The sequence below is a fragment of the Molothrus ater genome, chromosome 4 (genome assembly GCF_012460135.2).
Source record: "Molothrus ater isolate BHLD 08-10-18 breed brown headed cowbird chromosome 4, BPBGC_Mater_1.1, whole genome shotgun sequence".
Lineage (NCBI taxonomy): Eukaryota > Metazoa > Chordata > Aves > Passeriformes > Icteridae > Molothrus > Molothrus ater.
In genome coordinates, this window is record NC_050481.2 from 4,695,393 (window position 1) to 4,722,039 (window position 26,647).

Genomic DNA, 26,647 nt, shown 5'->3' on the forward strand with positions numbered 1-26,647 from the left:
TCTTGTTTGGGCACAAACTGTATGGCAAAATGGTTAAGCAAGCTATAAAAATTGTACCTTTTACACTCAACACATTAACACCCACTAGATCCCATAAATAATCTAAATATTAAAGCTTATTTCAATGGGAAATTTTCCCAAGATCTCTTCCAATGTGTTTTTTAACCTCCAATATCAACAACATGTATGACAGACTTCCTGCCAGACTTAAAAGTTATAGTGCATTTAAGATCACTGCAGATAACATCTGATATTACCACAACCCTCTTCAGAATTCACAACAAACTTTCAGAAAAAAAAAGCTTGGCAGACTGAGGTCTAATTTAAATGTGAATTTAAGCACACGAGAGCAGCAACTTATGGGTAGCCCTTTTTCGAGTAAGTCTTGCAACACGTTGCTGAGGTGAAGCACAGATTTAGGAGCACAGGCACGGAATGTCAGGGAACTCCTACCGTCATCGGCGTCGGTGACGCTGAAGTTGAGGATGGCGGATCCCGGGGGCAGGTTCTCCATCAGGGAAGTGCTGTAGGAGGCCATGCCAAACACGGGCGGGTTGTCGTTGACGTCCAGGATGTTGAAGTACACCCTGATGGCCGTGGACTGGCCTCCCCCATCCTCAGCACGGACGGTGAGGATGTAATACTGCTGGGCTTCGTAGTCCAGGGCCCGGGTGAGGTTGAAGACCCCGGTGACGGGATTCAGGAAGAAGATTCCCTCCTCATCATCCTCGCTTATGGTGTACGTGATCTCCCCGTTGATGCCCGAGTCGTCGTCGGTGGCAAGAATGGCTGCCACCAAGGAACCTGCGTGGCACAACAGCAGAGCACCATCAGGCACTTGCAACAGGCAAGGGCCAGCTCAGCATCAAGCAGATCAACAGATGAGAGATCCCCTCCCAGAGAAACTGAAGCCTCAACACTGTCTGACTAACTATTGAAAAAAGTTTTTCAAGCTGGAAGAGACATCATATTCTTGCTTTTAATCAAAGAAATGGCCAGGAATGGTTTTTGTCTTTATGCAGACTAGATATCAACAGGAGCAAAAATACCTTTTGTCCTGCTAGGCATTGCCTTCCTATGACTCAAAGGACCCTCCCTTTTCCGCAGACAATCACAAGTTCTGGAACCTTCTAGACATTTCTTTCCAAATGCAGAACCCAATATGTGAGTACAAACCACACAACCCAGCTCTGTTTTTTGAAACAGTGCCTTTGTAGGGTAACTGTGGTTAGAAAACTAGAAACCCTATAGGGGTCTGTTCTCTGCTGTTTTCTGAAATTCAACACCCTGTGAGTTTGTGCCAGTGTTTTCATTTCTGCATAGCTGACCTATCTGACTAGAGTTTGGAAATCAAGTGTCACTTTTTAGTACTTCGAACAGTAATTATAATTAAGATCAGCTCATTTCCAAGAAAAGAAATCATTAGGTTTCCTTTCCCTGGAACCAGATGAACTACGTGCAGCACAGTTAACTACTTTCAAGCAACATGATAATGAAAACTGCTTAAATCATCAGAAAAAAGAAGAGTGCTGTAAACCCCTTTAATCCAGCTGGATATGCAGGTACCTTTCACACCCACTTGATGATCTCAAGCCTTAGTGTTTCTTTAACTGCAAGGGGAATGGGGATTACTCTCTGGGATACAAAGTGGAACCTCAAAAGGGAAACCTCATGGTCCTTCCCCACTGGATGAGCCTGCCAGCTGCTCCCAGACTTCTGGAGAACAGAGCAGGAGAAGATGCAGTACTTTAATACAAAATCAGCCTATTTCTTCCTTCAGCATCCATCACTGCTGAGCTGGGTATAAAGCACTAATGTACACCCTGTAAACAATTAATGAGAGAAGTCTTATTTTAATGTGGAGGGAATTAGACTTGCCTTTTCCAGGGTTATTCCTGCTGAAACAGACTAAGACTCAGGGCTCTGAGAGAAAAAAGCATAGCTGGGGATCAGCAATCAAAGCACTCTGTGCTATACAGACATCTCAATTACTTCCAGACCAGATTCCTGAGGCACAGCTGATTGCACTGTAATTCTCTAATGCGAAACACCACCAAATTTTGGGACGCGGACTGTGGGGCAGAGTGTAAAAGTTGGGAGGCTTGGGGTAACCTTAGTTGAAGACTCCCATGCTTATGAAAAGCCTAATAAAAGCTTAAAAGCTAGTACTACACAATTTGCATCTCCTTGGTTTATTCATGTTTTAGAATAATCTTCTAAGATGCTACTGGCAGATACTGCTTTTGTACTGTATAAAATCTTGGAAGCAATACTCATTTCTCACCTGGAGGCGTGTAATAGAGCCCAGTATTTGAAAACTTTTTTGATTTAAATACTTCTTAGGTTACAGCTCCCCCTTTGAAGCATCAAAAGGCGCTCCCGCATCCGAAACCAGCTTTAAACGAAGAAAACAACCACACGAGTATTTCCACGTCCTGTTTACCTGGAGTGGCATCTTCTGGGATGTCAAAGGAGTACACTGGCTTGGAGAACTTGGGGATGTGGTCGTTGACGTCGCTGACGGTGATGTTGATCCTCACATCCGAGGACTGCAGGCCGTCGTCGGCGCGCACCAGCAGGGAGTACTTGGAGCGGCGCTCGCGGTCCAGGCGCCGGGTGGCGATCAGCTCCCCTGACTCGGGGTCAATGTGGAAGCTATCGTCTGCACCACTGATGATGGTGTATGTCACCAGGGCATTGGCTCCCTAAGCCAGAACAGAAGTGGTCAGATCGCCTCGCTCGCCAGGAAAACCACATCATAACTCGCAGTGAGACAAGGATCGTTCCAGGAACGGCGCTCGGGGATTATTTTTCAGAACGGTTTCCTTTAATAAACAGCCTTCCTGCCCAGTCCCTGCTTCAGCCCCACATGCACACAGTTTTTATTTATGAGATGTGAAATGATGAGGTTACCCAGATACTTTGTGCTCCACTCTTCATCCAATCAATACCAAAAACTCTGTTACCTGTTTTAGTTTCAAACCAGCATCAACTGAGCAGTGTGACTTCTTAAAACAAGAATAAACATTGATCCTTATTATCTTGCGAGGTTAAATTAAATCCCTGCCAGTGGGATCAGCTCTGCTTTTCTTGCTCTCTGGAGATGGGATGGAGGGAGCAGGAGAAGAAGGGAGGGAGGCATGGAAGCAGGGAGGACCTGGGGCAGCCATGTAGCAGCACTTCCAGGCACAGCTCGTGGTCAGGAGAAACTCATGGAGGCTGTGCTTGCAGCAGCCCCTCAAAGGTCAGTTTCTGCATGGAAATCTATTTACCCATGTAAATAAAAAAGCCCCAGAGTGACAAATCACACATCATTAACATCACAGCTCTGATCTCTTGGGTTGTGCTGCAAGTCAAAAGCATTGGTTTTTGGGTCACAAAATTTCATTTATTCTTGGGGGAAAAAAAAGAAGCATTCATGTGGACTTTGAGCATTTTGGTTGAAAGGAAAATTAAGGAAAAGTAATGTTACACAGAAAAACGTCATGTACTTCTTTTTACAAGACAGGCTTAAGGACACTGAAGGTTTGGTAGCCTCTAACATCTGATACAGTACTCTAAACCCTGTGTGCTGATGGTGCCTGGAAATGCAAGCAGATATTTACTGTGCCCTTCTCTGGTGCCAGGCCAGAGCTCAGGTTTGACAGCTGAAACCTGCTGCTGATGTGCCAGTAGCTTTCTGCAATGAACAGCACATCAAAGAGATAAGGTGGAAAGGAATTCTAGGGCTGTTTCAAATACTCCTGCCTAAAAAAGCAAATTAACAGGGATAAACACCTGCTTGTATTTGTGAGAGGAGAGACAAGCGTTAGTTACCTGACCTTACCAGAGTGCCCCGTGCCAAACTTTCTCTCTGGGGTGCTCTTTCAAAGAGTCAGACTGAGCTAACTGATAAAAGCAAATTTAGAAAGAAAACAGGCTTCTGCAGGTGCAGTGCTCCATCTGTGTGCTCAGGTGTGCCAAGGGGATGTCACAGGCTTTCCTCCAATTGTGTGGCTTAGCCATCACATCTCATGGGAATTTTCAGAGTGATCACATTCTTCACCCCACGTTTGACCAGCCAGAGTCCTTCTAACAGAGTGCAGCTAAAACCACAGCCATGTGTGATACTGGTTTATTCTCTGCCCTCAATATAAACCCTCCCCCTTCAAAAAGCAAGGGGGAATAAAAAGGTATCTCAGCCCAAAGCTGCACATCACTAGGAAAACTTGGACTCCTTGTATAGAGTTTGAGTTACAAATGTTCTGGCAGGGAAATGGAAATCATTCCTTTTGATAAAAACACTGACTGACTTCTCTCTAAGGTAACAAATCACTTCCCACTGGATGTGGGAATGTGATTATTCAGAAGGGGTAAGAGATACGGGGCAGTTCAGGAATGGTTAAAAAGAGGCTGGAGCACTATTACTATAATCTTAGATATATTTGCCATACCACACCACAGAGTGGTAGCTCAGTATTTACCACTTCCTAAAAGAAAGACAAGCAGCTAGAGTTGTTGTTACACAAGTGCACCTTTCCAAAATCCTGGGTTTTGTCTGTGTATCAGGCTACTACTGGAAAATAAAGGGAAAACCAAAATATTTACAACACATTTGCACCATTCCCGGGGGTGTTCCCGTGGTTCCCTCTGTAGTAGTAAGATTAAGTACACCAATTAACAATCACAGGAAGATTAACCAAGCAAACACAAAAAAGGCCAGCAATAAAATTCTCCTAAGGAGGTTGAATCACCCTATTATTGGAAAACAAGAACTGCTTGCTGTTGTCAAGTGTAACTCTGTATTTTAATGACAACACAAACTTTTTGTATGATTATTTTGACTTTTTAGTTGTTTTCCTCATGGAAAGAAACGGTTCAAGCAAACAAAATTAATGTGATTAACATTTTTATAACTTAAGTTTCTAAAATAAATGAATGTATCAATAACATGGTAGTTTCTTCATAGTACCTTAGTTGCAGCATTCTCATAATAATGAATCTCAGAGGGCAAAACTCTTTTGCAAACCAGTTCATGTCCAGAGCACACATTTTATCATTAATTCTTTTCTCCAGTTTTTGGTAAAATAAAACCTTCTTTTGGAAGGGATAATATTGATCTTTGTTAGGTCTAGTCAAAGGGAAAGCAGGCATTATCAGAGTTTCACTTTTCTCAAAGGCTTTGAGATTAATTTTATTGCACACCTTGGAACTGGGTTCAACTACAACACCTTGGTTCCAAAGTTAGCTTAGAGCTCCACAATGCTGGACACAACTTTGTGAATGACTGCCACGATTCCTAAGGCGAAGCTCACACAAAGGGATGAAGAAAACAGGTAAAACCATGTCCAGAATTGCACTTTTAGCACCAACATTCAAAACTGAAATCGTGCTCCTACCTCATCAGCATCCATGGCTGTCAGCTGCAGTATTTTAGATCCATCCCCTATGTTCTCCTCTACAGTCAGGTCAAGCATGTCTGTGGGGAATATTGGTGGGTTGTCATTGATATCCTGAAGTGTTATTTCTACCTGTAAAGAGGAACAGGAAAAAAAACTGGAATGAGCACTGGACATGGATTGAACCTGAACGTTAAAATAATTCTGAAAGAAATCAAGTAAATTGCTCTTAATCACATGAATTAGCACATTCCCAAATCACACCAACAATAGGAAAAGCTCGTCCGGATATTAAAATTCCACATTGTTATAAAATACTCCTAGGAAAGCCTCTAACACAAATAAAGTTAATTTGACTTGTTGATAGCAACTGATTTTAAATGGTCCTAGCCTAGTTTATACTGGAAGAGATCCACTGATAGACTGTCATTGTAATCCTCAAAGTCAGCCCCTGGAGAGGAACTGCCAAGTGCCGGGGCAGGAGATCGTTCAACCATTAAATGCTGTCTGACATAAAGATGAGGTGGTGTAAAATTCTCTCTGAAATGTTTATATATTGGCAACTCTCCGTTCCGAGAGGGGGAAAAAACACCCTTGCACTTAATATATTTTATAACAAATAATCTGCTTTTCTCTCTCTCTCAAAACTCTCCTCTAACTGCAAACATAAACGTTGCTTTAGGAGCACCCACTAGCATCTACTCTCCTCGACTATCCAAAACTCAACAAACGTTCTTTTCACATGCCATATTTGTATGCCTTTCCAAGTAAGAATGATAGTTCCTGAAAGGTTGTTTTGTGATCTTTATCCCTAGTTTTTCATAAGCAAGATTGCTGCCCTGCTGATGCTAATTCAAAAAGATGCAGAGCTACATTTACTCTTGTTGCTAGGTCTGGAATGTAATATACCAAAATAGAAAAAGAAGACACAGCTGTTTTATATTTATCATGGAAAAAAAAAGTATGGTTTTGGACCCAAAATAATAAACAGTCACCAAACTCTGAAGGCCCACTAAGGAGAAAATTAGTAGCTGAAAGAACTGAGGAACAGAGACAGGTAAAGAAGGGGTGACTTAAAGAAGGTACCTGGACTGACAGACAAAATCTTATTTATGCTACAGTATCTGCTGTCCTTATCCACAAAGACTCTCCAGGCACTCAGTTGAAAACGTATGGATTGGGCTGCTCTGGATATAACCAACACAGGCATTTCTGGTGATGCAAAGTCTATGATTCCTGCTGTTTCTAGTCCCCTGTCATAACATTTTCTTCTCTGTTCCGTTTTCATAGGGACCACCAATTGCCAAACTGCTCTGACTCGATCACCAGGATGATCTCAAACACAGAGGAAATATTATATTAATATTAGTGTAATATTAATATAATAGTATATGTGCTGGAAGTGGAGACCGAACAAGGGTCTTTTACAGAAGCTGTTACTTATTTATCCCCTATTTAATCCCTTTGGAGACTCAAAAATGGAACACTAAGCAATTCACAGCCTGAGACAGATCAACCCAGAAGGTTTTACTGTTAAATTTATATCCCTGACAGCAGAAGGAGTTCTGAGCAGAGCATCATGAGCTGTGATTGACAGCCACCTCACCAGACACAAACTTTCGAAGAAGCCAGCCTAGGTTGGTTTTCAAGGAGACTAGGTGACAATTAATCACAGAAACAGGAGGGATGTGGTAGAAATGACAGATGAAGGATTTTGCCAGCCCTCCTTGCCCATGGAACTGGCACAGCACACTCCTGCTTTCCTCCCCAAAGTGCAGCATTTCCCCAGACAGGGCTTCAAGGTAAAGCAGCTGCACAGCTCTGCAATTCATCTACTCCTACCATACATGTCATTCACAGCTAATGTTTCAGCTGCAAGTGACATTTCACCACCAGAACCCATTTTCATGATGAGAAATTGCCCTTTGTACAAATGATATGAAAAATATGTGACAGCTTCTGGGGGGTTTGGGGTAGGAGCTGTGCATTGCCTACAGCTTGAATAATGTGAAATAGTGAGGATCCAAGAACACAGATGGCTACGGGTTGGGGGGACAAATAAGTTAATTATAAAATCAGATTCCAGAGAAGTGAAAAAAAGAAGAATAAAAGAGGTAATTTTATTCTGAAAAATCAGTTCAAAAGCAAACAAAGAAGCTGCGTTTTATACTGAAGATGTGCTTTAGATAGTGGAAAAACAAGGAATTCTCAAATAAGGATCAGAATTTTTTAGAAAAGAATGCAGCATTTTAAAAGAGCATTACACCATTATTTATTACTTATCCACAAGGCTCAGATAATGTGTATTGCTTCCTAATTCACCATTGGCTAAGTCCAATTAGCATCTGTGTCTGAAGCTATCTTTTTACTTCTGCTAGAATTTACTACTTCAGCTTCCAAACAGAACTGCAGACCTGGGGAGTCAGATCCTTGGATGCAACCATTTGCAGAAATTTCACTGAAGTAAGCATAGAATCACAGAATGGTGTGGGCTGCAAGGGACCCAAAAGATGATGCAGCTCCACCCACCCTGCCAGGGATGAGGACGCCACTCACTAGACCAAGTTCCTCAGGGCTCATCCAGCCTGGTCTAAGGCATCTATGAAAAAAGGTTTGAGAAAAAACTTCATATTTTCCCTAAAAAAAACAGTCTGTTGCATTTCATTTAAGAGAGGATCTCATACATCCCGAATGAGATCGGATGTAAACTGAATATCCAGGAGCTCACAAATTAATTTCACTTTGAAATTATTCCATAAATTCCAACATGAAGCAGAAGTCCACAGGAGAACCACAACCACAAAGTCTCCCATTGCCACAGGGCACTGGAAGATGGCAAAGTATCTTATCACACCTTTACTGGAGAAGAAAAAGAAAAGACAAAATTCCACAAAGCTTTAATCAAAGATCTAAACTAAACCTTTTCCCAACCAACTGCTTCTTTCTAATCTCACTTCACATTTGCATGAAGAAATTGATGTGTGTCACTTTAGGAAATACATGGTTTGATTATTTATCCGGAGGCACTAATTAAAAATTAAGTGTAATTCTGCCCTGGACTCAACAAAGGCAAGACAAGGTGGCCATGGTGGTGTCACCAGCTGTTTGCACCACAGGAGTCACATTCCAAAGGGTCCCACAGATGATGTCCTGATCTCAGCACACAGGATTCTCCCAGCTCACACTGGTGGCAAACCACCCACCAGCAACAGCAGCAGGTACAAGAACAAATATCCAGGAAAGCAAAGGCCTTGTAACCTCAAATACACCACAGGACGGAACACAAGGGAGCTGAAGGGATTTCTCCAAACCTTGGAAGGAAGGAACCTTCCTACATGCCAGTAGGACTGCAGGAAGCAACGTGCCCAGGCTACACAGAAAGTGATAATTGCCACCTCCCTGTCCAAATCTATCCAAAATGAGGAATATTCTTGCCTGACCTCAAACCCATCACTCATCACAAATCCAGGATGCAAAGGCAGACACAAACCAAGCACCTCACAGCACTCCAAGTACTGCACTATGCAACAAAAATTTCTGCTGCTTTCCATCTGACAAATCCTCAATTCATATTTGTACCAACAGCAACTTTAATACGGGACCCAAAAGATCTTCCTGCCCCTCAGAGGACTCAAATATTATAAAACATGCAAACAGCAAAGATAGTTAAGCATCTTTGCACCTTTTTTATTCTCTAACTTCCCCTCTCCTGTGGTGCAGGCACTGATGGATAGGGGCTTTGCTCCTCTGAACAGCCTTGAATGTCTGCAGAAACCATGAGAGCACAAATAGTTACAGACTCTCCTAAATCTGTTAAGACTGTGATGGAAAACTGATTAATAGATTCATAATATTGTCTTGCTTTTGTTGTTCAAGGGAAAATGAAAAAAAAAATCAGAAAACTTTGGTCAATCCACATACACATCCACAAAATCACTCTACTTTTATACAAATTCTAGTACAGTGCTTTTCCTTCTCACATTTAATACGTGTAGAAAAAAAGACTGAAAATCAAAGCTTTCCCTCAGAGCTTATTCTTCAGACAAATACACATTGTTTATTTACCAACCTTGTAAAATAAACACAGTAATTTTACATATCAATTTCCACGCAAACCATCTTTGTGTGGGTTTCTTTATTAGTTTATTGTGTGCTTGTTTTATGTTTGACTCAAGCTAAGATGCAAAAACAGAGGCATACAACAAACCACAGAGATCTGCAATATAGAAAGCCAAACAATACCACAAATTTCCCTGTGCATGAATCAAATTTCTCCTTCACAGGCTTAATAACATTCTCACAATAACTCCCTGCCCCTGCCACAGTTACAGATGGCCAGCCCATCCTCATCTGTGACAATTTGATTGCTACAGCCTGTTGTCACAGACATTTTAAAAGCAGAGGAAGTATTAATTGCCTTGATCTTGTTAGGATTCTTATTTGCTGTTCAAATTAGCCTCTTGTGTTTTTGGGGTTTTTTTTTCTCCCTAAACAAATTCAGAACAGATTGAGGCAGGGCAGCACTCACCTCCAACAGTTCTGCCACAATTTACTCTGAATGTAGATGTTAGAAAAAGTGCTTTCTCCATTCAGATAAACCTCAGCTGTTAACAGATATGGGAATCATATCAAAACCTCAAATTTTAAAGGACACTGATCTATTAAAGAATTTGAGACAAACTGTTCTTCAGCTTATTTAAAATAAGTTGTTGAATTAAGCTGCTAAAAGATGAAGCTTCAATTCTCAGAGCAGAAAAACCAATTCCACTTCAAAAATACCAGGTAACTATTACTGAACAGGCTAGACAAGTTCCACGCTCAACATAAAAAGCTTAAAATGAGAGTTCTATTCTGGAAAAAGAAATTATGTTAGTGGCTGGGTTTATGAGCTACAAAGGTATGTAAAATAAAACATACCCTGCAAGGCAATGTGCCAGATTCTAACCAATCATAACACCTTCCATAAACCAATGGGTTCACTTGGCCAGACCCTATCCTTCTGTTTTACTACAGTTATTAACATTTATTCCAAACTCAGGAGGGTTTACAGACAGAACAGCTCTCTGAAGTTCTTCCACCTATCAAACGACGATGAGAAGAGGAAAAAAGATGACACAGGAAACATGAATGAGCTCACGTGGCAGCAGCAAGTTTCCCTGGGAGTCCCCAAAGAGTAATTCTTGCTTGGAGCCACGCTATCCATGGCACAGAGTGGATCAGAGATCTATAGATAGAACACGAGCTGAGGGAGGAGGGAGCAACTCCCAGATGCCTCACGCCTTCCATGCCTCTTCAAAAGCTACAACTATTTGATTAAAGATCAAACAGAGTGCAGAGGCAACAGCTTTTCTTTCCATTTATATGGTGTTGAGTCATTCTTCTTCCCTTTGCTGGCTGCCTCTCTCAGGAGATAGCCTCTAGTAATCCATGAGCAGCATCCCCACAAATCACCCTGGAGACTTTTGTTTATGCCTAAGCCATCAGATGATCCTTCATCTTAAAACAAAATTAAGGAGCTTTTTCTTCTTTGCTGGAGAACACAGCAGCACATTATCAATTTGAACTGAATAAAAGTGAAAGGATTTTATTTCCCCCTCCCTTGGTAAATATTCTAAGTAATATCATTCATGATGATAAAAGGAAAGAACACAACTCTTAATTCACCCCATCCATGTAACTGACTGAAGAACCTGGCCAACACTACTCTTTTTTTTTTTTCCTTGTCTTCATCAGTTCATTCTTCTTCATCCAGCAAACAATGATTCTCTAATCCTTGAAAACACACATGGCATGGGTAGATTCCTTTTTTAAGTTGATGTGAGGAATCAGACTGGCCACTCACACCAGTGAAGGTGTGGTTACACTCAGTGCTGGAGGAGCAGTGCATGGGTGCTTCCTCCAAACTGGAGAGCCAAGGGAATGGGGACATAAAGGATCAGAGTACAATGCGTGTCTGGAAATACATATTGAGGAAAAAAAGAAGAAAAATCCTCTTTAAATAAATATATAAATATATACAAATAAATATAAAACCCCATAGCTCATCTTGAACCATTTTCCCACCTTGCTCTAAATCACTGGGAAACAGTAAGTTTGAGGGTAAAAGAAATAAACACTCATGCTTTGAAATTACTTGAATACCCAATGATAGCAGAGCTCAGGAAGGTGAAAAACCTGAACTACTGATCATGCACATTTACAATTTCACAACAAGATGGAAAGCCCATTTATAAAGGAAGTATCTTGGGACAAGGCAATAGCTGAGGCTGAATGAGGCATCTGAATATCCCATTTTCCAGGAGGCAAACAATCCCAGTGCATGCTAGCACAATAAAAATCACATTAGTCTATTGTGCTGCAGGCCAGCAAACCTGTTAAATAGAAATGTAATGTTGTTAAGAACCCCACTATTAACAGGGGGAAGATTGCAGCTGGGGAGAAAATGTGGGCGAAAAGTGCTAAAAAGGCACTGTTTGGGGAAAAAAAAGAAATTTAAAAAGCCAGGTTTAAAACACTTAATTCTGATGTCTGAGGTCAAGCTTGATGAAACACAGGATGTGAAAGCTGTCCTAGGCCCTACCACTGCCCACTTCAGTTGCCCCAAAGCAAATAAAACATCAACCCTGTATACAAGACAGCAGTAGTTTAGAATAGGGATTATAGAAATATCTCCTTTTACCTCACAGAATCAGGAATTACTATTGATTATCAGCCTTGAAATTGTTTGGAAACCTAGGGCTCAATGCACTTTGGAAAGATGCTTTGCTTTGTCCATTAAACAAACATGCGTGGATCCTTATAAATATTATTATGATTAACATGCAGTGCTGGAATTTTCCAAGTAATTTTAATCTGTGGGGTCCAATTCCAGCATTTTAACACTGCAGAACCCTGCTGGATTTAATATCCTGTTATGTAAAGTTTAGTAGGGTGACTTGATGTTTTTTAATCAAGACACTTTTATAAAGCATCATTATAAAATTCTGGGAGATCAGAGTGATCAAATTCCACTGGAATTTAATGGACATTATCAGAAAATCCTAGAATGACAGAATAATTGGCTTAGAAAGGACCCCTCAAGAGCAGGCTCTCTGCAATGAGCAGGGACATCTTCACCTAGACCAGGTTGCCCAGAGCCCCATCCAACCTGGCCCTGAATGTTCCCAGGGATGGGACATCCACCACCTGTCTGTGCCACTGTTTCACCACCCTCACGGTGGAAAATTTCTTCCTCATTCCTAAATCAGGTGTAAATCTGCTTTCATCATCGTCATTCAAAATAAAAATTCAAAAAGAAGATACTTCCCTCTGTTGTCCCTAGGAAATATTGATCCTAGTGCTGTAAAAAAAAAGGTGATATAGTTTGATACAGTTGTTTCATTTTCTCTCCCTTTTTTTTTCCCCCCTATCTGTTAAGGTGACCACTGGGACTTGCGCTGCCTGGAGTCTTGATTAAATGTTTCACTGCATCCAGAACACTTCATCATGCAGCATAGCCAAAATCTATTATGGCTTGCAAGTGACTCATACTTGAGCTATGAGAAAACCATAATAAAGAGCATTTTACATAAAAATGCCCAAAAGGTTGGTAATTCAATCTTGATTCTAAGTAGTATGCAAGGTCTCTGCGTCCAGCCTGTGCAGACAATAAGGCATTGTCTGGAAATGTGTTACCTACTGTGGTTACAGCTAACTTTTTTTGCCAAAGTCCAGATGAAAGACACTGAAAAGAAACAATCTTGTCCCAGAAGAAGGCCACCAGCCAGGACAGGACACTAACACATTTCCAACACAGAAGATTAAAAATAAAGTTTTCCTAAAGGCAAAGCAAGCAATGCTAAAATTCTAATTCTTTCTGAAATCAGTATTTTAAGGTAATTTAAGCACTACATCATTTTCTGCTCCCTTAAAAGAGACATGGTCTCACATGCAGCAGAGGGAATTAAAACTGGGTTAGGGAAAGCACTACTCAAACCTTGGCAAATTTAACAAAGTTACAGCATGCTGACTTTAAAGCACACATGAAAACATAGAGAATCATAAACGTGGAAACACAGTATGATCCAGCTTCCCAGCAAATGAGAGATAAACATCAAATTGGTACAAGGGACAGAACTGGTAAGAAATGCCACCAGAGCAGTTATCTTCCCCCTTCCCTCACCACCAGAACCATAATGAAATACAGGTTATTTTGTCAGGACTGGTTAATGAGTAACAGGTATAGCTCAGTCAATATTCACACAGATTTAAAACCAGATTGATCGTAGGGATGAGTTGCCTTGAACTCTATTTCGGCAGCACTAATTAGCACACCAGGACCTCTCCCAGGCCTGCCCAGGAACTGCAACCCAGTGGCACCAAGGCAGAGCTGGGCTGGCACTGAGGACCTTGAAAAACTCCTCCACCCCCCCATCCTTTCCATGGATGCTGGATATGCACACACACATGGCCCTACAGCATTTCCCCAGATAAAAGGGGTGACTTTCTCATAAAGACATTGCTTCTTCTGCACCTAGTACCACCTCTGGTCACAAACTCACCTCCAAATACCTGCCAAACCAACACAAACACTTGGCAAAACCTTGCTAGTGAGGGTTTTTTGGGGTTTTTTTTGGATTTTTTTTTTCTTAAAGCAGTATACATTTGGGACCCATTTGGCTTATAACTTTGCATTTAATTAAATTAGTTCTACTGCCATGTAATAAGAAATGGATTGAATCAGTAAGAACATTTCAGTCTGTGCCAGAAAATAAAAAAAAAAAGGATAAAGTCAGAAAATGCAAGCATTAGAAGTTCAAGAATGGGAATGTCACACCTCTAAATTAAATAAATCACCTAATTAAACTTACAGGTGTGACATTTAAGACACATGCAGTCATCAGGACGATGTGACAAATCCATCCCATCACTGAAGGCTGCCCAAACAGCAAATGAAAAGCTCTTCACTCAGAGCCATGGCAGAAAAAGCTCTGCTACAGACACTAAGACACTATATTCCCTTGCACTCACAGAAAACAATCTGATATTTGAGATCTATTTAAGATACAGGACTGAATGCTGACTGATGTTCTGCAGTTTTGAGGGTTTCATATGTGGCACCTTCCTGAGAAGAATCCCTCGAAGAACCTAAATAGCCTTTAGCCAATAAAACACACAAGTCCAACGTGTTACCTTCCTGTTTCACATTTACAAGTACAAAGCCATTTTATAGAAATGACTAAAGGTTTCCCCCCCACCCACAGCACTGCTAGCAGGGAACTGTCAGGGCTAGAAATTCCAAATATTTCTGCATCCTCCTACAAATTTCAGGCAAATGCCTCCCTCACCATATTGCTCTTTTGCAGACTACAGGCTTGTGCAGCAGCTTCACATCTGGTGTCAGGGAGGGCCCCTTCCCTCCCCTGTGGCCACAGGCCACTTGAGGCCAGAACAGCTTTATTTCTGTGGCCACAGCTGGACCTTTTCATGTGGCTGCCCTCAGCAGAGCCAGCTGGCAAAACTGAGGCTACAGTGGCAGGGTCAAGAACTTCAACCCACCGGGCACACCAGCCCTCCCTTATTCAGAATTTTTATTTGGGTAGCTGGACCTTCAGGCATATCTTTCTTTCCCCATTTATCTTTTTGGTCCACCATGGCCACGGAACCTTTAGTACAATTATTGAGAATATCCCACACGAGTGCAGCAGCCTAGGGTTGCTGCACTGTTGGACCAACTCTTATACCTGGACTAAAAAACAAAGTCCTACATGCCTCCAAAACCTAGTTTTTCCCCCCAAATAAATTTAACATGTCTACATTATCTCTTCTTGAAATAATTGCTGTTTCTGGTGATGAGGTTTTGCAATAAAGCCCTTGTTGAAGCTGAATAAAAACCTCTATATTAGTCCTTGACCAAATCATGAAGATTCAAGTTCGCATATAACTAAAAGCTTTCATCTCCAAAAGTTCTAAATTCTAAATAAATAAATTCTAAATAGCTGAATAACACATTTCTTCTGGCCCAGGAATGTGAAAGGTGGATGAAACTCCACTTACAGAGTTCTTCATGTCAGCTAAGAATTTTTGTTTCCCTCACTTACCTTTTGAGTTTTCTTACTCAGCTGTTGTACCTTGGATTTGACACAGCAAATTTAGAAAATCAAGCATTAAATACTAATTAAATGGTCTTTAAAAAGACCTTTTGAAACATGTCACTTCAGCATATCTGTAAATACACACATGACCTCTTGCACTGAAGAAAAATCAAGTAAAAAACCCCAGAGTTTCACAGAATTAGCTGGAACAGTGGGCTTATGTGGGATTCTTACAGTCATCTTCCTTAATAAAAAATATGAAGTGTTTTATTTGAGCATAAATTCAGATACTTTACTTTCATTGGTTCCTAAACATCCCCTACATCTTCCCTAGATGCAGCACCTACATCAAACTATGCAGTTAAGCTCTCTGGCTGCTACAATCAATAATGAGAACTTTTAATAGCCCAGATCCTGACATATTCCTATATTGCATCTCTCTCCCCCAGCACCCTGATTTTGCACCACAGCCAATCTCTCACTGACTTTCTGTATTTATTTATTTGCTTTATTATGGATAGCCCTGAGCAAGCCCTGATGACTGGGTCAGAAGCATCACCAGCAGCTGACAACTGTAACAAACCAAAGCCTCCTTTCAATCAAGCAAAAACTTTTGAGTTCTGATAATCGTAGTAAACCTCTTTTAGAGGGAAAAAAGAAAGAAGAAGAAAGAAATACACTGGCACTTGTGCATATCTTAATTTCAGTGTGGCAGGATGCAGATATACCACAAGAGAATGGTTCCCATGGTATTTCCAGCCTAGGAGAAACCAAAGAACCTTTTCATGCTCGGGTCCCTGTCTGATGTCCTGACTGAAGTGACTCAGCTATTCCTTGTGCTATAGAACTTGGGTTTTAAAGTTATTATTCTGATTGTGCCAGATCTTTGATCCTTTTGGAAGTTCACCACCACTGGTCATTACTACAAGTCTCTGGATATTTAAAATGTATGGGAGGAATTTGAGAAGAGCTGAGAATCACCAGTTCCCTTCTGAGGAACACAGGAAAAAAAAAACCAGAAGAGAAAAAAAACCAACAAAACAAACCAAATCAGAATAAATGTTCAAGTGTAACCATAAAAGATTCAGAAATTCTTAACAGACTTCAAGAATCCCTAAATACACAACTAAAAGATATAATTCCGTCTTTTGAAGATTGAGTTAAGGTTCAATTTCCTTGTGTTTTCCCCTTGTTTCACTTCCTTTGATTTGTGTCTTCAGTAGGGTGTCTATGATGTGGCATGGGATTATTTTTTCTTTTTTTTAGAGCACATTTTTCCCTAAAGATCTTGTAGGTTGCAACAGTCTCAGTGTTTCTGGTTTTAACTGAATTAAGGAGTGCTGTGTACTGAATGTACAAACTGGCCCACTACCCATGTGGAACAGATTAGGCAATGATCATTCATTGTATGCTCACAATTGAAGCATTTCAATAGTTTTATAGACAATTGAGAAAAAAGAAAAAGTATTTTGAGGACAAAATTTGAATGGCTTACAGTTAAATGATTACAATATAATATATTACAGGGCAGGAAAAGAGAGTAGGCAAAATTTAATACCAAAAAAAACCAACAAAAGTCACACATTAACTCTTAGCAAGAAAATTACAGCAACAAACCTGGGCATCACGGAGAGGTCTAAAAAACAATGCTGAAGGGTTTTGTTTCCTGTTTTTTTGTACCATTCACACCCCCCTCCCTGCCAAGATTCCTCAATCTCAGCCTGGTTTGATCCTTCCATGAGGTGTGACTCCTTATTTTATTTTCCTAAGTGTAATACAGAAAAATGGAAGAGCAAAATTTTTCTGTAAAAAAAGTATTTTTTAGGTACAAGTGTAATAAATCAAAGGTTTTTGAGAAAGTCATCAAGCAGTTGAATGAAGGAAAATAAGGCAGGCAAAGACTTCTGAATAATTTAAAAAATGGCAACAACTCAAATGCCTCCGCTAGCTCTTCATGTTAACAGAGACAACAACGTAATTACCAACATAATTTCATCATGAACAGCTGGTGATAGGGAAACAGGGACAGCATCATGCCCCAAAGACATCATGGTGTGCTTTACATGGGATTTGTTTCTCTTACAAGTAATGGCACAGGAAGCAGGGATGCAGACGTTCTGTTTAAAAGCATTCTAAAGCTGAAAATACCCACACCTATCTAGAAACATGCTGCTTGAAATGTCAGCATTTGTGAGAAATGAATAATGGCAATTTCTGCATTTATCAACAGCTGCCTTCTACAAACTTCCAGCAGACTTTCTCCAACATGATGAAAGGCATCTTTGTAATAATAAAATACCGTGGGTATCACCGAGAACAAAGGGAGGTACGAAACCTCTTGCAGGAAATCTCAGCCCCCAAAAACTGAAGTGTAAACTGAAGTCACTCCTTCAGTCTTTCCAATGACCAAACTATAGTACAGAAAAGCAGGAGGTGTTATTTACCTTTCCTTCATGCTTTATGAATCACTGACACACTCCCAGTTGTGTGCCATTTGCTGACATGTCATATTTAGTCTCAAAATGATGAATTTTGTTCAAAAGAATGAATTACTGGTGTATTTAACACATCTTCTGATAACTATTAATTGTGCATTTTCCCAAACATATTTCTTACACAGGCATCACCAAACAACTTCTTGAAGCCCAGTCAGTCGCAGATGCCCTACAAGCAGGCAATTCCCTGCCATGAGATGATATGCAAAATGCAATATTTGCAATATGCTTCAGGGAGAAAGTTACAGGCTATGAGTACAGTAATTCAGGTTAAAACAACAACAGTAAAAAGAAATGAAAGGGAAATATTTGTAATAATGCTAACTGATGGCTGGAATCACATTTTGTTCTCAGTTACCCTAAAACAAATCCCAAGAGACTCCAGCAAGGTTAATGTCTTTCTTTGCATGGACTGAGGTACTTGGCAAACACTGCTGAGTGAATTAAAACTAGCCTACAAAACAAGCAAGTTAGAAGGGTTAATTGAAATCTCTCTTTGAGCAGCAATGCAAACCCCTCAAATCTGTCAAAATTAATGAGAAAAGCCAGAAGAAACATTATGGTTCTGTCTAGACTGCCAGAACCTACAGTCTGCCTTGCATTAATAAATGCTATAGAAAAAAGAAAAGAAAACTCTGCTGTGAGGGTGGTGGGGCCCTGGCACAGGCTGCCCAGAGAAGCTGTGGATGCTCCATCCCTGGAAGTGCCCAAGGCCAGGCTGGACTGGGCTTGGGGCAGCCTGGCACAGTGGAAGGTGTCCCTGCCCATGATCTTCATGGTCCCTTCCAACCCAAACCATTCTGGGACTCACTTTATGTCCAGCTCTGCCATCCTGGTGTACCAAAGCACAGGGGAAACCTTTTATTCCTGTGGGTTTGATATCCAAGTGAAGCTTGGATGGCAGAGCAGCTCCAAACGGCCCTGTTGTGACAATGTCTGAGCTTCAGAGCCACCTCTCCTCCCCAGATCCATCCTGCCCACAAAGCTCTCCCTGCAGACTGGCCCTGACCCACCCCAGGCTGAGCAAAACCCCCTTTCACTTCCCCCACAATCGATCAACTTCAGAGAGCAACACAATTGAGGCCTTTGATAATTATACCCTGTGTCAGCCCTACAGCTTCTCCCATCTTAACCCTTAGAGAAAAACAAGCAAAAGCCAAAAAAAAAAAAAAAACAAAAAAAAAAACCCAAAATACTCTCACAAAGAAAAACCTCACAAAGCAGAATAAGCCTCCCAATAGGACTTTGTAAGCCCAGACCAACAGCACAGCTTGGAGGGACAAAAACCAAGCAGAGGAGACTCTGAATGTGCCAGAGGGGCCCAAATGCTCTGACATTCCCCTTCAGTGTTTTGGGGTCTTGAGGTCTCCTGGACATTGCCATTCCCAGGAGACACGAGCACCTGTTGGCACCTATGGTAAATCCCTGCCTGCTGCCTCAAGCCATTCCTTCTTTTTCAGGCTGATGAACGTGTGCCTAATAAGCAGCAGAAATGCAAACAGGACCTTCAAGACAGTTTTCTACTGTCCTAAAGTAGTTTGACAGTTATGAAGACATCCTTCTTCCATTTATGTTAGACAAAATTATTTTCTAGCAGCCGCTTGTAAAGTGCCACAGACATCAGACCAGCATTAAAAAGCAACTTACAAAGCACACTGTCTCTATTTTCTTTGCACAGAAGGTCATTAAAAATATTCAAGTAGCTTCAAAATCATATTTTTTCACTGCTTTTCAGCACACCCACAATGAACATAAAACTTTTATTTTTTGTGCTTAGCATATGTTGGTTTTTTTATTAACTTTGCAGTTTGCAGGTTTAGACAGTGTGCTGCAAATCATGATCATTAGTATTTGTGGCTCTTTAATTTAATATACAGCTACAACATTATAAATACATTGCTGAACTAATAAAATCATCACAAAACAACAAAGAACATCAAATTCTGCACTAATTTTTATACTACATGGCATTCAGCTCACCAGTACTTTCTAATCAAGCTTCCTGTACCACATTTATATCATTGCAGCTCATCAAATTTTCTAATTTATGTACAAGGACAGCTCAACTCCTCTGGTTTTTGGGTACATTCATGTATGCATCTTATTAAGACTAACTCAATTAACACCACATATTTGATAATCAGTTTGACAAATGATAGCACCAGACTGCATGGAAACAGAGCAGCACTTTAATTTTATTTTTTTTTTAAATTCTTCTGAACTTGAGCTTATTTCCTGGTATTGAAATCATAATTAACTTACATCAAAAATCCTGCTGCTGTAAATCCTACTGACTTCAGTAACCATGCCAGAAAGGGGTCCATTATGTGAGTCATCTGCTACAAAACAGAAAACAGCAACCATGCAACAGAATAATGCCAAATGAAAAGATTTATGTTACTCTGACCACACGCCCCTTTGAGTTGTGTAACTCTGCACAATGGCTAAGATACCATCTTCTTTCTCTCCAATGTGATCAAGGAAAGGTGCCTAACCATTTCAGTTGATGTGTTTTTCTTCCTGTGGGCCTAAAAAGCAGCTTATTTGTACAACTCAGGCACCACAGCAACGAAAGTTGTGTGTGTCTCATTTGGCACAGGGCCAGGTAATGCTTGCTGAGTGCCAAATGCTCCAGTAACCTAGATAATTTACACAGAGATGACGCACAGGAGAAAAAAAATCAGGTTATTACTGCATTTACTACCAGATACAGCTTTAAATTTCACTGTGTGCAGGGCTGTGCTTTAGAGTGAGCCATCCTCCCTAGACACTTTTGGAAAACACACTTGGCACTTACAGAGTGCAGTTTAAAAAGAGGGAGGAAAAAAAAAAAGAGGTAAATTTAGAAACAAGAATTAATGAGTACATCTGTAATTCTGTAATTACGGCATCTGCTCTTAAGCCTTTGCATCTGCTTGTGTACAGCTGCTCAGCACTGTCAACAATAACCTGAAACCCATGACCAGATAGCATCTCACAACTTCAAGCCAAGCAAAAAAAAAAAAAAAAACCCAAAACAAAACAAACAAAAAAAAACCCAACAAAACCCAAAAAATTAGATTCACATAGTGCATATGAACACACTGATGTGACTAAGCTAATGATCCACTCATGGACAAAAGCTCAACTTTAAAACTCTGTGTGTAGGGTTTTATGGTTTCAAATACAAAAAGGTTTGTGTGTAACTTAAGAGCTGCCTTCCAGGAATTAGCAAAAGGAATAATCTCCATGGGAGAAGCTTCATCATAAGAATTCATTGTCTGGCAATTGTGTTTCACAAACAAAGACTTTAATAAAAATGTTCTGTTAAATGTATTTTAGTAGAAATCTCCTCAAAAGAAAATTATCAGGACAAGAAAGCACTACATTTTAAAAGAGTGCTGTCAGCATCAACCCTCCCTGATATTTTAGGAAGAAGGTTTCTGAAGGTGTCACACTAATACTTAGTTCAGAGGGAATTCAAAATGGGACATACAAAGCCACTGAATATCCTCAAAGCCTACAAAAAGTCTCAGAAAGATGACTTCAAATACAAGGCAAAAGAGAATTCAATATTTAATAGAGACCACCTCTTCATTTTCTGTTTCTAGCACTGTGCAGAGCTGCACCCTCTGGGAATGGCTGCTCCCTCTCCAAGTGTCCACTGGGATTATTCCAGTCCTGGCAAACAAGGTTTTTATCTCACTTTCATTCTCAGTCCTGCCAAATGCATGAGAACCAAGTGGAAGCAGTCCAAATATTTTTGTAGATGAGCAATTTGGTCTATCTGTGCTTTACTGTCCTGCTGAAGCAGCAGTGACACACACATTTGGGTGCAATTTCCAACAAGACCCCTTGTTTGGTCTCCTCCATTGTCTGTAGCTGCACAAACAGCTAAAAATGGGTTGAGTTACCATGATTATGGGTGCATTCACATGAAAGTATGAACTGAATATGAATAATTTATGAAGAGCCTGAGATTAGTTTCCTTGGCAGAGTATTCACCTAGTGGTGCTGTGGGACTGGAAAGGTCTGACACTTCCTTAGGGAGAGGAGAAGAACAGGTCACCTGAGCTATCATTCCCAACATCACCCACAGTTCATCCCCTCCTGTACTCATTACTGGGGCAGTGGTGGTGCCACAAAGCACAGTTTTCCAAAACCTTATTTCTTTTCCTTAACCTTGCTACTTTGATTCCCCTGCTGTTAGTATCTGTCTCTCTCTCGGTATCTAAGTAGAAAAACTAGGGAGTCTGTCTTCTAACCACTGAAAAATTAACTCCCCCAGGCTTCCCTCACCAGCCCTATTCTCCACCTGCAGTCTTCTCAGAGCTTTTATTGCTCTTGTGTGCATGCTTCCATATCCTTCCTGAGCAGGCAGGCAGCACTGTGAGTTGTCACTGCCATATTTTCTGAAAAATCCTCTTGGCCCAAGATTCTTCCCCTGGGAAGCTGAGAAGCCCCAGAAAAAAACAAAAAAAAAAAAACAAAAAAAAACCCAATAATTATCTCATTTGCATTTCCTGTGTTTTGCTGCTCTGGAACGTGGTTGGGGATTGTTTATCCAACATGTGAATTGTTTTGATTTAATGGCCAAATCACAGTCAGGCTGTGTCAGGACTCTGAGGCAACAGTCACGAGTTTTTCATCAGTGTCTTGTTAAGCCTTCTGTAAGTATCCTTTCTCTATTCTTTAGTATAGTTTTAGTATAGCATTCTTGAATATAATATAATAAAATAATAAATGAGCCTTCTAAGAACATGGAGTCAGATTCATCATTTCCTCCCTTCGTCGGGGGACCCCAAAAATACCCCAAAATACCCCCAAAAATACAGTGGGTGAGGCACAGTGAATATATTCTGATGTTTCACAAGCAACCTTCCAACCCACTCTCCTGACAGGGGAGATAGGAGCTGTTTAACAGGCCCCTTCTGGAGGGCAGGTACCTCCCAGAGTTGTGCTCCACATCAGGATTGCTCCTCAAGGAGAAGTGAGGGAGGTAAGGAGGAAGGATTACCTGCTCATCCCAGCAAAAGGTTTTGTGCATGCTTTTCTTCCTAGAGGAACACAAAAGGAGAGAAACACCCCCCAGACAGCCAAGGAAAGGGTTCACAGGCACCTAGGAGACCAGCAGGAGATAAAACCCAGCCAACTGTGTACAGCAGACCTAATTTCCTGCAGCCAGGCAGCAACAAGCACTTGCCACAGGGGAAGAGCCACAGATGTCACATCCCTCTATAACAAGGGGTCTTCCCATCTGAACTCAGGCCAGTGATGTGCCCCAGATGTAGGCTAGGCCAGCCACACGTATGGCATGGGGAAAAAGCCTTCTGTGCTGCTGCTCACAGGCTCACCTTGGCTACAAACCCTGGATCAGGTGCCAGTGCAGGAATCCAGCAGCTGTGGGGAATTGATGGTGGAAGTACAACTGACACAGAAGAAAGCTGCAGGCATCTGCCCTTCTTGTCCTTCAGGCCAGCCTTTGATCCCCTCCTGCTGATGCCCTGCACCTGTGTGCCCTCTGCTCCCTTTGGTGCTTGGTCAGTGCCCCTGGGCACTCCTTACCTTCAATGCTGCTCACACCTGCAGCCCATTGGGGATGAGGTTTGTCCACAGTCCCACCCCAATTACCACAAACTCTGTGCCTACAGCAACCATGAAGCACTCACAAGATGAAGCTACAAAAAGAAAACCCAGAGTCCCATTTCACCCTGTCTGCAAATGAAGACAATGCCCCTCTTCTGAGAGGACATGAACATTCCCAGGTGAAAAGCACTAACAGGACCACTGATCTGCCTCTCCATGTATTGCCATTTTCAAATCAATTCACCACTAAATCTTTCAGTTCAAGTTTATACACCTTCCTCAGGTACACCCTTCTGCTCCCTTCCTTAGGAGCTCTGAACCTTTTTAAAGGACATGAAAGATGGTGAGGAGTTCAGCTCCCAAAGTGTTACCCCCTCTCAAATGGCACAGATGATCCATAAATCCCTATAAATTATACACATAGGGTCACAACTCCCTTCAAGGAAGCCACGCACTGAAGGGTTAAACACACAAACTGCAGATCCTGTCTAATTCCTCTTAACCCCTGTAGCCCATTGGGGATGAGGCTTGGCCACAGCCCCACCCCAATTACCACAAACTCTCTGCCTACCTGGAATCAAGGGAAAACACCCAGAAAAGAGGAGCAATGATGACTACAGTCATTGAACATGACCCACAAACTGATACTGAGAGAGAGGAGATTCAGTCTCAAAAATGAAGATGGGGAGAAATTGTACTAAAACAGCTCTAAAGCATCAAAAAGAAAGGTAATAAGCTGTCTAAAATCCAAAGGACTTTCACAGTAAAAAACCAACTTAGGTTAGCACCTAGGAGGAAATGCTGCAGCACTGGGAGGAAGGAGAGTCTAGGAAGAAGCAGGAGAAGTCACTGTCAGGAACACTGAAGGCACGTGAGCTCCTGCCTCTGTGCTGGAAAATGAGTGGATTCCTCCCAACCTTCTCTCTGTTGATACCACAGCAGTTTAGGAAGCAGTTTAGGAAGCAGTTTAGGTGAACAGTGACTGCCAGTGTTGGGTAAGAGCTGGCAGAGACCTCAGTGAGAGAGCAGGATAACCCAAGTGCAGCTTCAGACTGCAGCTCAGCACCGTCCATGGTGTGCAGGACACTTCCCTGAAATCCCTTTTAAAGGATGCCCAGTGCAAGCCTTTTTTCAGGTATAGGGGAGTATCACCATCACCACCACCACCAACAAAAGCCAGGCCTTCATACAGAAACCATCTGCATTTGATTTGCTCTTCCTGCTGCTCTGCACATCACCACCACAATTACAAACAGAAGTATTTGGCTCCCTGCCTTGCCCTTTTATTGCTTTACTATGCTTCACTGCCAATCCTTATGGCAACAGAACTTGCAAAGTCATGGACTCTTATAAAAACCTTATAATACTAAAACCCTGTACAGAGAGGTTTCTCCTACTCTTGGACACCGTGGAGTTTCCAGGTATTGTTTTTGCTCTCATATCATTTTATATTTAATATAATAGCCAGAAATATGAGTCAACAATAGTAAGTTGAAGATTTTTCTTTTTTTTTTTCCCCAATCTTAGGTATTTCCTTTCTGCTTTCCTCAGTGCACTCTGCTCTGATTTTATTTGTACTGAAAACTCCTTGGGGCAGAGGCAGTCTGTGCAGTACATTCTAAATCTGAGCTTACAGAAGGTAGAATGATGAATTGTGATCCCTGCTAGCAAGTACTGAACCTTTCCCTCATCATTTGACCAAAGTGTTGTCCAGCAGGCTGAGCCCACTGCAGTAAAATGTGTTCCTACAGCCACAGTCTGAAAAAAAATAAATTACTGTATTTATCAAGAAGCAACAGAGTTTGCATTGGTTCCTGTTCCTGCAATCTTTCTTTAACTCAAAGAAGCAACACAGAATCAGCAAGATAGCAAATACATGGATTCAGCTTCTTCCTCTCAGGCCAACATGGCAATCATTTCATTTGGTTTGGAATCTGAAAGTTAAAAGATGTTCCCCCAGGTGTGTGCATTAGCAATACAGCAAAAGTTTGAACTTGTGTAAAATTAAATCATCTGCTGTTCCACAAGGTGGAAATCATCAAGGCAGCTCCACAAACTAACTGGCCACTAGGTTTACAGGGATCAAGTGGATCTGTGCAGCACTGGGATGCTATTTCTGATGGCTTATGATTATGGGATGCTGGCAGAAGGAAAGATCTGGTAATTTTCAATAAGTTTCCCATGAAGTCACAAGTTTGAAGTGTTTCTCACAGCATTAGACACATCCCAGGAACTCACCTGCTTTGAAACACAAGGGCTGCAGCCTGTGAGCTGCCTGCAATGGATTGCTGAGTGCAACGTGATGGGAGGAATAATAATAATAACAGTTCAACAGATGAGAAGCACCTTCAGGGTGGGAGGGTAGACTAGGTCAACAGAAAAGAGCAATAAAAATTGAAAATTCTCCTTAATTTTGCATTAGTGCTGCAAAATGAAAAAGGCTGCCTTGTGCTGCATTCAAATTCTGTGCCATGCAGTGTTTACTTTCCAAAAACTGTATCTAAATTGTTGAAAAGCTGGACTTCATAGCAAGAAAGGTTTTTTTTTGGGGGGGGGGAAATCTAATCCTTATGCACAAAACTATTTAAAACTATTTAAAAGATTTTAAATAAATAAGACAAAAGTCTACATCTAAGAGACACCTGTAAGAATTTATGTATTCCTCACGTTTTTATTCAAGTTAAACTCGAATAATGAGGAAGCAGCCATTTAATAAAAAAGGGCAAGTCTCAAACAGGCAAAAACAGTTTGGAGGGCTCTCACACAGATTTTTTCACTGTGAAAAACAGTGAGATTCAGGTGGGACCCCAACAAATAGGAATGCTGTTTCTGGGAAAGGAAAAGTCCTCATTTCCAGTCTGATGGCCCAGAGCCCAAGAGCAGTGCTTGTCACCAGGACCCACCAACACCCAGCACTGCCTTTTTCCAGCCCAAACAGCCAACTTGTTTTTCTCTGCAAGCCTGCTTTTTACAGCCCTGAGAGCTGCTCGTGCCCATCACCTGAAGGCTCTGAAGAGAAAAGCAAGGTAGGTAAATGCTGCCATCTACACATGGCCAACTGAAGGCAGCTGTGCCAGGCTTGGAAGGAAAAATGCAGGGAAGCACTGCTCTGCTGCCCTGCACAAGGGTTTAACCA

At 41.4% G+C, this 26,647-nt stretch overlaps 1 protein-coding gene across 1 annotated transcript in view; it reads right to left on the bottom strand.

The window, feature by feature from the left end:
* FAT4 (FAT atypical cadherin 4) overlaps nucleotides 1–26,647 on the bottom strand; it is a 123,018-nt gene that overhangs the window by 53,890 nt on the left and 42,481 nt on the right. The window contains 3 exon segments of the mRNA XM_036382844.2: nucleotides 454–804; nucleotides 2,444–2,705; nucleotides 5,379–5,510. Coding sequence (XP_036238737.1) covers nucleotides 454–804; nucleotides 2,444–2,705; nucleotides 5,379–5,510 — 745 coding nt within the window.